This window comes from Periplaneta americana, chromosome 8 (assembly GCF_040183065.1).
Source record: "Periplaneta americana isolate PAMFEO1 chromosome 8, P.americana_PAMFEO1_priV1, whole genome shotgun sequence".
Classification (NCBI taxonomy): domain Eukaryota; kingdom Metazoa; phylum Arthropoda; class Insecta; order Blattodea; family Blattidae; genus Periplaneta; species Periplaneta americana.
The window spans coordinates 158,098,182-158,112,382 of record NC_091124.1 but is presented as its reverse complement, the minus strand read 5'-3'; the positions used below and the strand labels follow the sequence as shown (position 1 = coordinate 158,112,382).

The following is a 14,201-nucleotide window of genomic DNA, read 5'->3' as shown; positions in this document are numbered from 1 at the left end:
TAAAGAGAATATTCTTGTTGTTGAATGTTTTCCTGTTAATTCTTATATAAGAGATCATGGCAATACAGGGAGGTTTTGGTAATTTTTGGAATTTTTTCCTTTTTTCTGAAATTCATTCTCGTTTTTCCAAGTTCCTTATTTTTTTAATTTTGGTGTAGCTGAAGAACCGTCACAGTACACAAAAAAGATAGGCTATAACTTTTCATAGCTCAAAAAATCAGTCATTGTTGGCACTTTCTTTTTGGCATACAAGACTTTTAATTAAAACATTTACTTATTAATTATATGAAGATATATGATTAAGAAATTAGTACAAATGTCCCACACGTGACCATGGAATGTCCCTAAATCAGTCTTCATTAGGATATAAAAATGTGAGGTTACTAATAAGAAATAACCAGTAACTCCATTAAAGAAACAAATTAACTCTTTCCTCACTGGAAGGAAAGGAGGTTCATATTTCTGATCAGAAAATAATAGAATGCAGTCAATAATGGAATCCACAATAGGCTATGTTAGTTTCATGCTAAGAGTTGATAACTAAGTAGAGTATAAATAAATATTGTAATTACCTTGGCTCCAATTCCAGATAACTTCATGAGCTCTGTCTTTGCTTCTACATAAGGGAGGCTCTGCAAATGTTCTAACCAGCGGGTTCCACCCATCTGCATTATTTTACAAGCTGATTGATTGATGAACTTGGCTCTATACCCAAAACCGGCATCTCGTAATGTCTTTTCCACAGATGGGTCGGTGAGTGCAGACACTGGAGGGAAGTCATAATATGCTACACCATCTACATTAGCAATCTTATTCCCGTACAAAACACACAGTTTTTCCACCATGGATGATATTCTGTGGACAATACATAGAATGAATGAATTTGTGGACAATACATAGAATGAATGAATTCACTGGTCGAAACTAATTCCTCTGTTTCTGTTGCAAATAGTGCAATCAGAAGGCAGAACCTCTATAGAGGAAATTAAAGTAGTTCATATTCAATCGCCCAATAGTTTACAAGTATACAGGCTAAGTAAGTAATGTAGTACATTATTTTCTTTGAGTCTTTTGGGTTAAATGATTATAGTTGTGGCAGAGGCGGGGGGGGGGGGTCTCTCTCTCTCTCATTTCCGTTAACAGTTCGTCCTAGTATTAAATTACTAATTTTCTTACTGAGGGCGGCCAGACAATGATTCAGATATAATGAAAGCAGGGCCAATTGTCAATGGAACACTATTTAGGTCATATAAACGGTACTGATCTTGTATTATATCTCTGCCTTTGTGCAATGTCACAATTGACAGAGAGGGGACGAAGAGATAGCAAAAGATTGTACTAACCTGTGAGAAATTATAGGCATATCTAACTCTCAGCTTGCATTCAAGCAAGCTGCGGCTCGAGCATTGGTATGAAGGCAACCAGATATCTTTTGTTTTACTTCTTACAAGGGAAGGGTTTCGGCTCGAACAGGAATTTCGTATCCAAAATTTGTATACAGGCCCATCTTTACAAACCTGTAAAGATCCCAAAAGCATTTGTTTGTGTAATGTGTGGTTTGTCTGTTAGAGCACTGTACAAGTTGAGGGGATGGGGAGAACACTGCATAAGTTAACGGGGTGGGGCACCTTACTCGTAAGCCTATGGGGCACCTTACTCGTAAGCCTATCTTCCTCATAACAGCTAGAGAAAGCAGTTTATATCTTCTTGGCGTGTGCACCGTTCTCTTGTTGCTTGGAAGGAAAGTAAAAATGACGAAAGAAAACTCTAAACATACGGAATGTTTTAAATATATTGACATATAAACTGAGGAGAATGTATCCTAAAATGGAAACTGTCGGTAATGAAGACCACATGTTTGCGTTGTTTTTGATGGATTTAATAGTTTAGAAGCAGGAAAATCAATTGTATTTTACCAACAAAATAACACTGGACATGCTAGTGGATGATGAAGAAGACTTTAAGAAAGGCGAAGGATGTCATAACATTATTCAAGATCAAGAGTGCGGTGCTAGTGCTGGTGATGGAAATACTACTCCCCGAAGAGAAGCTAGCAGTTCTAGTGATTATGAACCCCCCAAAAAAGAAAAGAAATGTTAACAGCATTATAACAGAATATTCGGAAGAAACTCTTCAACGAAATTATGACAATCAGTACAAAATACTACAAAAGGTGACACCTTATGCTACCTTGTTGAAAAGACATCCATCTATAAAAAAGTAATATTTGAGTATGTGGGAAAAAAAGGAAGTGAGAAATGTTTTCGAGGAAATAAAGTAATTAAGGGCAAAGATAGAAAAGATTTTGTTATATATCCCAATTTGACATGTCGAGAAATGAGGGAAAATGTGTGCATTACTGGCACCTGACATATTGGGTTATGCAAAATCAAACAAAATAGGGCACACCAATTTTAAATGCTCTATGACTTCATTAAACATCTCAAAAAGGAAAACAGAATTTCTCATAGACACATAATTTCTTTTTCGACATCCAAAGACATATTCTGTTCTGTTCGCGAACACAGGCTATTCTGTTCGCGAACCATAGATTAATTCCTGAAGTCAACGACCTGAATATTCCACCTGTGAAACTGAATAAAACAATCATCCCGTTTAGCTCTACCGTAAAAAATCTCGGAGTGCATTTCGAATCTAATCTCAGTTGGGATACGCATATTAAATATACATGTAAGAAGGCATTCTCTATTCTCCATTCACTAAAAAGATTGTATCATTATCCATCTAAATTAAAACAGATGCTGGTACAGACACTCATTCTACCTCACTTCGATTATTGCGACGTTTTGTTCAGTGATCTCAGGATTGATTCCGCTCAGAAACTACAGCGTGTTCATAATGCGTGCGTCCGCTTCATTTGTAATGTTCGATACTATGATCATATCTCACCTTCTTTCGAGAAGTTATCATGGCTCAGGTTACATGAGAGGAGAAATCTGCACTCACTTTCTCTCCTATATCGAATTATGCACACTTCATCCCCCTATTATTTATTCGCTCGTTTTCATACTCTCTCTCGCTATCATAATATTAATACTCGATCACAACGCGATAACACGCTAGAAATTCCACTTCACACATCATTTCTGTATTCCTCATCTTTCACTGTTGCTACCTCTCGTCACTGGAACTCTCTGCCGCCTGAAGTCAAGGGCTGCCGAACATTGAAATCTTTCAAATCCAAGTTAGAAAATTATCTTATGACGAGTTGCCAAACTAACTTACTATTATGACAAGTGTTGTATTGCATGTTTCCACGTATTCACATTTTGTTTTTATGTTCTAGTGATATTTAACTTATTTTATATTTTTGTTTTCATATTTTCCGATAACGGTATATCTCTAATGTGATAAGTTGAGCTATATATAATCATAATTTTCCTTACTATGTGTACTTAAAAATATTGTATTCATTGTATGCTTTGTACTGCACTATTTTATTACTACTATTAGTATTATTATTACTATTAGGCCTATTATTATTATTGTTATTATTATTATTATCATTATTATTACTACTATTCTTTATTATTATTATTATCATTATTATTATTATTATTATTATTATTATTATTATTATTATTATTACCGGTACCAGTATCAATAATTGTCTTATTTTTTTATACTTTTTATGCCTCATTTATTTTTGACCTGCTGTTCACATTTTATTATGCTTTTTTCTTTCTTTCTCTATGTTATATATTATGTCTGATTTTTTCTTACTTGTTGTTTACATTTTATTATTATTATCTTGTTCAGTTTTGTGTGTAAAATTGTAGTGTACTTTGTAAATTTGTAGTGTTTTTGTAACGCAGTTTTTACACCTGGTTGAGTGTCAGAGAAGGCCGTATGGCCTTAACTCTGCCAGGTTAAATAAATCATCATCATTATTATTATTATTATTATTATTATTATTATTATTATTATCATAAAAGGAGAACAAGAAATTCGTGAATGTGGGGACCATTTTGTAAGGGAAGCGAACCAAAAAAATAGTAAATCTGCAAATACAGCCACAGTATATTTGGAAATGCGACCAAAGTGGGTTCAATTATGAACAAACGTCCGGGTGTACATTGTCCAGAAAAGGAGAGCAATCAACAGCTGCATTAGTTCAATTGACATACAATATCACCCACAGTTATACAATAGATTGACTTCAATGAGTGGTCATCTATTGAAAAAAAACTATATAGCCTACCTGTCTTCAAGTAAAAAGTTTTGGCACAAAAATAAGGAAGCAGATTTAAGAAAACCTTTTCCCAACTATATATAGTAGAAGCTAGTGCGAGTGGTAAAATGTCTAAAACCCATTTAAGAACATTTTTCTCCAACGTTCTGTCTGAAAATATTGCTGCTGATCAAAAGTGTACACTGTTGTGTGAGTCATTGAATGCGCACAAGGACATAGCCTTGATAACTGAATCATTCCAAGGCAAGGACATAGAATGTATGATCATTCCACCTAAAAAAAAAAAAACTAAATATATCCACCCTCTGGATATCTATTTCCTTAGACAATACAAAATATACGCTCAGAGGTAAACAGATTACATAAGGACTCTTGCTGAGAATCCAGGACTTGGGAAATCGAGTGTTTATAATGAAAATGCACTCTGTTATACATAACCAGTTGTCTGCTCCAGTATACCACCCTATGCTTCAGTATTCCTGGCAGCTGGTTACGTGAATCCTGAATAAGTCTCGGATTTTAAAAATGTAATTCAGGTGGCATTTGATCTTTCAGCAATTGAGTGTGGTTCAGAAGATTGTTCAGGTGTTGCTTCTGCGTGTTGTGCTTATTGCTCTGCTCCATGCTGTTTCATGCATTTTACAGAGAATCCTCATGTACATATTTTAAGAAGTATATTGGCCAACACCAACCAAAAGAAGAGTTACACAAACGAATGCTTTTACGGACTTCATCAACATTGTGAGGTAAACCTCTGTACAAATTTTTAACCAAAAATTCCTGTTCGAGCCGAAACCCTTCCCTTGTTAGTATTCTGATGCCCACGATTAAGATAAGCCATTTGAAACACAATGGTCAGTCATTGGCAGAGATATAAAGATATAATACGTCTGTAATAATAGGGTAAATTACGTAAAGAATAAAATATTATTTACAGTACCTTGCAATATTGTTGTTAGATGAACAGATGAATGAGAAAAGATTCTCAACTGGATCCTGGGCAAGAATCCTAACACCTGTAAATTTTTCAGCAGACTTTTTGAAGTATGGGTCTTTCTTCGACCATTCTTCATAATGGTCTGCCAGTGATACATCTAACTGGAAATATTTTCGCAATAACTCTTCTTCAGTTGAGCCTTTATGAACTTCTTCACCTAGGCCTACATGATTATTATCATTCCTATTTCTATCTGCATCACCTAGAGTTTTATTCATAATCCCTCCCTTCGATCTAATGCCACTTTTATTTCTTTTACTAGTATCGGTTTCTCTCTTTGAGCTTTCACGTTCATAACCCTGGAAGAATTCATACAAGATATATTCACTATTCTGTGACAATTTCCACACCCGATGGGCAAACACACCAGTCCACTCATCATTTCCAGTCTTCTTCCACCTGTAAAAACAATACAATTATTTTAACATTATTTACCGGTAATTTTTTCAGTATAAAATTTCTAGAGTTAGGTATATTCATGGTAGTGTAATATGTAACAACATAGAACTGGACGCATTCTATTCTTCACCTGACATAATTAGGAACATTAAATCCAGACGTTTGATATGGGCAGGTCATGTAGCACATATGACCGAATCCAGAAATGCATATAGTGTGTTAGTTTGGCGGCCAGAGAGAAAAAACCTTTGGGGAGGCTGAGATGTAGATGGGAGGATAATATTAAAATGGATTTTTTGAGGGAGGTGGAATATGATTGTAGAAATTGGATTAATCTTGCTCAGGATAGGAACCAATGGCGAGCTTATGTGAGGGAGGCAATGAACCTCTGGGTTCCTTAAAAGCCATAAGTAATATGTAACTAGTCGGCGATGTATGCAATGGAGGGGGAAAGGAACTGGCCACCCTACCCCATTATCTCCTGGCCTAGTTAGCTATTTTGTGGTGTCTTGTTGGTATCACTTGTGAGGTTCAGACCATCTTCGGACAGTTGACTAAACAACAATATAGCCTATTCTGTAGAAATAAGCAGCCATTCCATGCTAAACTGAGCCTGGACATTATTTTTTTAAAATTTAGTATTTCTTTCTGGAGACTAATAATAATAAACCCTTATTATTTATATTTTACAGTAGAAATAAGTTCAACAACTTAGTTCACTGTATTTGTGTCTATTTATGAACAAAGGTGAAGTGTACATATGCTGAACTTCAATGTGAAAATTGATCAATGTTGAGAGTCCTTGAATTGTTCCTTCTTTTCATCAATCAGCTGATCTGGTGTCATCTTATCTACACCAGTAGTTTTCTTTCTCATTTTAGGAATTCATTCTAAAGGCAGGTGAGGTAGATAACGAGTTTTAATTACAGATGCCTCAAACTAGGAAGCTGCCTGGAGAGGGGAAGGAGTAGAGCTAACAGAGGGGGCCCATCTACGCAGGGGGCCCATCTACGCTCCGATACCCAAGTATAGTCATATTATCTGAAAAGTTGACCTCTTAACAATTATTCAAGATGCACCCTCCCTATAATATATTGATCAGTATTTTAATACATAATAATTCGTTTAATGTTATTGGTGTTTATGATTTATTTTCTAATTGCAAAGCTATATTCATTAGTATAATACAATATATGATTGACTTAAATTTTTCATCATCCTTTAAGTTATATGTACCCAAATTGTAGATTATAGCATTGTCATTAAACTTCAATTTTTCACTTCAAATCAAGGAAAACAGATCACTTATCTGCACAATATGAACAAATCAATAAAAGGAAGACACAATTGAGTTTCTATTTAGCCATTCCAAAGGGATCTCCTTTACTCCCGATAAATCTCCATCTAAATCGCTGCTCACTTCTTTTATTTATTTGTTTATTGCTAGTAAGTTTCAAATGAATACAAGTTAATATAATATAATATAAACTAGCCCACTTCTGAATAAGACTCGTGCTCAGGAGGGGATTCCAATACAGAGAAAAATAAAACAATTACATTGAAAAGTGTTAAATATCTAAAACCCAACTATAAATCCAATACAAATTCCTCCTCCTCCTCCTCCTCCAGACTCCCCACAAATGATTAATGATTAATGCAACTGTCCACTGAATCACTACTCACTTCTTTTATTTGTTTTTTTATTTATTTATTTGCCTCTTTGCTTATTTGTTTCTTTGTTTATTTATTTATTTATTTTGCTAGTAAGTTTCAAATGAATACAAGTTAATACAATATAATATAAACTAGCTCACTCCTGATGAGTAAGACTCGTGCTCAGGAGGGGATTCCAATACAAAGGAAAATAAAATTGAGAGTGAATAAATTAGATTGAAAAGTGTTAAATATCTAAACCCAATTATAAATCCAATACAATTTTTTTTTATTTCTTCTTCTTTTTCTCTAGTCTCCCCACAAAAATGATTAATGCAACTATCCAGGGCTTGTTCTATTAGAGGAATCTGCTTCACATATTCCTCTCCAATATCCTCTCCATATTTCATGGATTTTTCACATTTCTTCTTCAAAGACTCTTCCGTGATTTCATTATTTTTTCCCCTTGTCAGTGCTATGACGTCATCCATTTTGAATATAGTGTTGTTTACAACAATCCTAGTTAACGTCATCTTAGAAATTCCTATTGCTGCTGCCACTCTTTCCCGCAGCTTCTTAACATCCTTGAGAAATATCCCGGCTTCGCTTTCTTTTTTCTTGAATTCCGTCACATTATAAATCATCTCGCGAGTGTGACTATGTAGAACTTTGCACGATGATGTACTACTCATCATAATAGAAGAAATACTTTATCACAAACGACAGTCACTAGCAGCGTTCTTATACACTATACAGAAAACAGCCTTCTCAACTCTTATTAGAACTGAGCTGTACTGTTCTAGTCCACAGTGCACAGCAGTAGGCGGATAGTGGTAGGGGAGAAGTGCTCTATGCGCTTGCGTGAACGAGACAGCTTGCTAGTTTGAGGCATCTGTACATTAATGATAACAGTTGTGTGTGTCACATCCATCTCAAAAATTACTCTGAAATTTATTTTATTTATTAATAATAAATTATAAAAGAAACAAAAGTTTACAGAAGTAAGGGTGAATCAATGGTCAATACAATCTGAATATTACTTCTTCTGGATTCAGAATTAAGATATAATAAAGCTCTGGTTAATGTCTGTCACACCCGTCCTACAGAGTATGATTGAGGTTATTAAACTTTATTTACTATTACCTATGGAAAAGTGAATTAAATTAAATTAAGTTGAATTTTATAGGAGACTTCTGTGGTTGTATGTGTTCATGTCATATAGGCTCATTCTCTCATAAGGATAGTTTTTAAAAAATATGAATGAATTTTGTTCTTGCTCCAAAACATAAGACATTTAAAATGCTTTTATTATTATTATTATTATTATTATTATTATTATTATTATTATTATTATTATTATTATTCGTATATGAATACAGAAAAGTGGAGAACATCAAAACAAAATTGGAGAAAGAAACTGAATGAAAATAAAGAAGCCAAAAAAGTTTAATTGATGAATGAAGGAAAGGGAGAGAGATAGGAAAAGGCGAGCAAATGCAAAGAAATGTTTATCTGCAGACATGAACAAACTGAAGGACGTAAGGATGCTGAACGGTAGGAGGGAGCAGTAGGCAAAGGCTGGAAATGGAACTCCTGAGCTTGGATCTTACAAGTGTGTGCAATCACTTCGTTTGTAGGGCAGTTAAAAGAGTGAAGAGGGTGCTTCCTACAAGCCCAAGTAAAAAACAGGCAGTTATTGGAAAACTTTTGAAAGCAAATCGAAATGTTCCAAGTACAGTATTCATGGAACGAGGTTCTGGCAGCTAAAGAAGATGATGAAGTTAAAATTATGTGCTTGAGAGTGTGCGATGCAGAAAACGCTCACATTTTCAGAATCGATTAAAATGATGTGTCTTAAGTTTCATACGAACAATTGATGGGGATTCTTCCAGAACCAACTATAAAGATTACAGGAAACAAGACACTATTATGTATTTTCTAGAAGTACTGATAGTCTTGAACAATCTTAGAACTAAGTATTACTTCAGTGAATTTCTGTGTTTATGTTTGTTGTAATGTTGTTAAAATATTTTATTAAAATTACTACTATTTAATTTAGTGCTCCCTAAGATCATATGGATCATTTTTTGTTTTAAATGTTAATTATTTTGATATACAACACATAGGCTCGTCCAAATATAACTTCACAGCGTCATACCTGTCCACCTGAAAAGTGTCACGCCCGTCCTGTGCATAATTATTTTTAAAATGTTATGATTCAGGTATAAATATTCAATTATTACAGGAAACATGTATAACATTAAATAACTTTTAGTACAAAAATTCTCAAGCTATTTGTTTTATTAAGTTCATAGAGTTTTCTTATTTTCATTAGAGGTGAACACTGCAAGTGCATATTTTTGTCACACCCGTTCTCGGACATTTACGATGCTGCTATCTTAAGTATAGTTAGAATTCTTCTACAACAATTACACAGTAAGTGCAAGGTTTAATGTATTACACAGTGATCCAGGTATGAGACTTGTAGCCTGCACTACAAAAAATCGGGATCAGTAAACTAGTTAAAAATGTTATGCAAATGTCACAATCGTCTGCATGGAATGGCTGGGTGAATGTAGAGTATCCAATGCCCACTGAACGAATATCTCACTTTTATAACTGCCATTGTTGCGCTATAATCGTATATGCAAGGAAGGCTATAACAAAAACCTAAACTAACCAAACCTAACCTGTCAAAGAAGCAACAAGTTATACTAAATATGTGTGAAATTGGCCTATGTCTCTATAGTGGGCGGGACATAAATAACATTGACTGATAAAATAAATACAGTGAAATAATCTATAGTGTTTATGTTATTTTTTCTATTCAAAACATACAAAAATATTAATAATTAATACAGTCAACCTCACATCTTCATTTGGAGTGAGATTCCTCCTGTCTCTTGAAGTCTATAGATGTTCTAGGTTGAGCTTCAGCAGTGAACAATCTAACTGCAGCTAAATTCATAACAATCTAACCGCAGCTAATTTCATAACAATCTAACCGCAGCTAATTTCATCAAGTAAGAAGACTTCATGTTATAGGCATGCATATTATACTATACTGAAATGAGATTGATCATACATAATAGCTGTATATCGAACTATATACTATGTACACTACAGTAACTGTTAAATGCACTTTATTACTATAGTACAGGCAGAATCAATAGGCGGGTTTTTGGTTTGGTACGGAAACAACTCACTCCACACTTTCTCTAGTGGTTTATGACATGAACGAAGAGACCTTTCTGTCGCTCCGTTCGAATGTTAGTTATTGACAAGTGCTTGTCTGTGATACTACTGTGCTAAGTTTGTTCATAATAAACAGTATTTTTAAACAACTATTAATCATCCGAGTATTGTAATCGCTATCATGTCTCAATCAGGCCCTGATATCAGAAGCCTTACTAAAGGTGTTGTTTATCAACTTCACTGTTTCTTGAAAGAACTGTGAGGACATTAAAAATGTCCTGTCATCAATGCAGACAGTCACTGTCAAAGGCCAGTGGCGCTTCTTTACGATCGGTCCAGAGAATTTATGCAAAAGGGAGACGAATAGCAGTAAAACAATCATCCTATGGAGCCTAATTTTACATATATTTATTTAAAGAATACACGGACAAATGTAGATAATATGGAATTTTACATTTAAATTAATAATATTTTTTTAGATATTGTAACATTTTATTTTATGTTATATTAAGTTGTTTATTTAAGACATTAACAATGGAAAATTGTTTCATTATTTAGATTGTTGAAAACCATTATTAAGTTAATTTATTTATTTTTTTTTTTTTTTTAGAAATTGTTCACGGAATAAGGTAAATTTCTTAATTGATATGCTAATTATATCTCTGTCAAATGGAGTATTATATTGTAGTCTACTACATATTCTCGACTGCTAAATTTTTAGGAGCTCCAGTGTTAGTTATAATTAGGTAAAATACATTACGTTTGGAAATAAAATATTATTAGGATCATAAAATGAAATATCATTTAATAACTTGTCAGTAATACATTAAGTTGGTAAATATACTGCATAAACATTAGTATTTACTGTTTCAACACAACATTCTGAAAATACATAAATACAAAGTATTTGTGTAATGTTAAATATTTGATTTATTTTAGGTTTACATTACACTTTATTACATTAGTGAAATGACTTAACTTACAAAGTATTATAATGATAATATTGAGTAAATAACGTAGGCCCTATTTGTAATTACTACAAGTCACGTTATTATTTTATTTATTTTCTAAGTTTTCCTGCAGTGAAAAAGTATCAGTGGAGTTATTTGGGACAGGATCATACACCAAGCAGGTTCTGAGGGGTGTAGGAGTCGGGGTAGAGAAGTAGGGGTTCGCCAGACCCGCCGATTTCTTCTGCCCCTAGTATAACTCAAATTGTGCAGTGTTTCTTGTCTTGAGTGCCTCTAACATACAATGGCATTTCCTGGCCTGTTGCTAGCCTTTCATCTGTCATAATGGGGTCCACTTCCACAGTAAAATATACAAATAAATATACTATGATTACCAGATTAAGAGTACAATTAATCCTATCACAGTATTTAATCTTACTTTAAATTACAGCAAGTGTTCGAAACAATATCCAGCTGCTCATAGACAAGTTTCACTACTGGGTGTTCATTTCAAAGTGTGTCATGACGTCATTGTTGTGAGTCAGCGATTTGAAACGAGTTTCAGCTTTTATGTCAGAGAAGTTGCCTATTAATCAAAGCATTCAATCTGAACTTGAGAATGTGTATGGTATAACTTGAACATTGTAGCAACAGATGGCGGTCTGTACTGTCTGTGTGCTACCATAACCTCTTTCAAACTGTGTTTTGCGCGGCCAAATCGTACGCAGGGTATTTGTTATCATCGGTTGCGTACGGCAACATTCCACAATACAAATCAAATGCTCCATGTCCATGTTGACCGTCGAAGTTAATGTCAACAAATACATAAGAAATCGTCTTAACCCTCTCCCCATATCCCGACAGTAAGGAAAAAAACCCACCTCAGTACATGTTTCCAAACAGTTCACATTCCTGCCACTACCGGCGTTACCATACATATCAGTAAGTACTCTTCAGAATAAACGCCGTACTTGCTATGCAACTTCTCTGACACATAGGTAATACACCTCTGCGGAAGTGTAGGCTCATCGACTAGCTATATGACGGCATACAGCGAGCCATGACACACTGAAATGAACACCCAGTATATGCCCAGTTCTTCTTGTGTAATGTTACACAATATCAAGTTGTAACAGGATACCCACTCATGGATCAACTGTGTTCTTGGGAAAACCAGGGATAAAGGTGAAAGACCATTGGATTGTCTAGTGGTAATAAAATATAAATAACTTAAAGAATACTTAATTTAAAGCCACTTTAATAATCAACAAATCAGCGCCCAAAAGAAGTGGCATAGAAAAAACCACCCACACGCGCACGCACACATAATCCCATTCCTCCTTCCCGAGACGGATAGTCACCTGAGCATAATAAAAGCATAGTAATAAAATAACTGCAGTCTCTAGCAAGAGAAGGAGAAAAGAAATTGAAGTTAAAGCGGCCTGCAAATAATAATTAAAAGCTTAGATTAACAAATAAATAACGACCCCTTCTCGATTAATAACAACAACAGAGGTTAGGTCCATACTGGTATCGCATTCCGTGCACGCCATTCTCCACAGTTGGTGATCCTAAAAATCCCATGATTCCCTCCCTCATATTACGTCACATTAAAGAAATATGGAGGTCTTTTTCATTCACGCACAACGAATTTCGTATATAAGTATGGGGGCGGACTGGGTGGGCATACAACAGTTCTAGTGATCACATCCAATTTCCACTATTCCATACTATAAATCCTAGTGATTTTCAAGGCATTTTAAGAATGTTTTCTAGTGGCGCATACATACTGAAGTTTTAACCAAGAATGTAGCCTAAATACATTTGTACCTTAACGTGGTAACGCTATAGTAAAGAAATACCAATTGCTAGTTAAAGGTTAAGTTAGCTTAGATAAGGGGATACTTAAGTGACATGAGGGCGAAGACCACGGACTGTGACAAAGTTACTCACCAATGTCGTTACTGTCTCCCCATATCTGACCACAGATCGTACGGACTGTAAGTTACTATACGCATATTTAGTTACAGTACGCGATCGTTGGGTGTCTCTGGTAAAGTTATGGGCCCTAGCTCGCCCTATAATTTGTCGTGTTATTATAAAGGCTTATGAGATTTATTTCTAACTCAAGCGTTCGAGCCCACACTATGTTTTCCAAAAGCTGGCGTGACCGAAAAAGTATTCAGTATTATAGGCTACTTAGTCTAGTTTATTTATTCTAGAGTAGGTACCGGTAAAGGTTATGTTCCAAAAATGATGTAGGCATGTTTCTTCGAAATTAAATTAAAAAAAAACCAGCATCTCAGGTTATTTTAGATTATACCAAATATTTATAAATTCTGTGAAATATACGATTTGATCTTTAATTAATTTCATTATCAATCACTCTACCCTACCTGAAGCACTGTCCACCACATAATGTAAACAACAGTTCCAATTCCGATCTGGCACAGGGAAGTTTATGCCACATTTTCTCTCGTTGACACATTGATTTCTAATGTTTATAAGGAACGATAATGTAGATACAACACCACAGATATTATCCCATATAAACTACACTGGAACACGTGCCGAAGGTGATGAACTTCGTTCTCTGCTGGCACTGTAAATTTTCCTGTCTTTGTGCGAAAGCCCACCATTCTTTTGTCTAAAAACTTTCCCGCCTATTTGTGTACTGGCAAGGTGTTTCAGGTTATGACGTAACTTCAACAAAAAAATTAATAAGGGTAAGCAAACCATATCTTAATTAAACAAGAGAGTAATAATACCAATTATTTTACTAACAAAAAAGTAT

The 14,201-nt window shown here is 34.6% G+C and overlaps 1 protein-coding gene across 8 annotated transcripts in view; it reads right to left on the bottom strand.

The window, feature by feature from the left end:
- Ogg1 (8-oxoguanine DNA glycosylase) overlaps window positions 1-14,201 on the bottom strand; it is a 61,347-nt gene that overhangs the window by 46,634 nt on the left and 512 nt on the right. For 2 of the 8 annotated variants that reach the window (XM_069833903.1, XM_069833904.1), the window contains exons 2-3: window positions 5,154-5,609; window positions 573-855 (exon numbers count right to left, since the gene is read on the bottom strand). In XM_069833903.1, the coding sequence (XP_069690004.1) occupies window positions 573-855; window positions 5,154-5,609 (739 nt within the window). Of the gene's footprint in view, window positions 1-572; window positions 856-5,153; window positions 5,610-13,803; window positions 14,102-14,201 lie in introns of those variants that run through there. The other 6 variants (XR_011333649.1, XR_011333650.1, XM_069833905.1 and 3 more) reach the window with 6 other exon arrangements.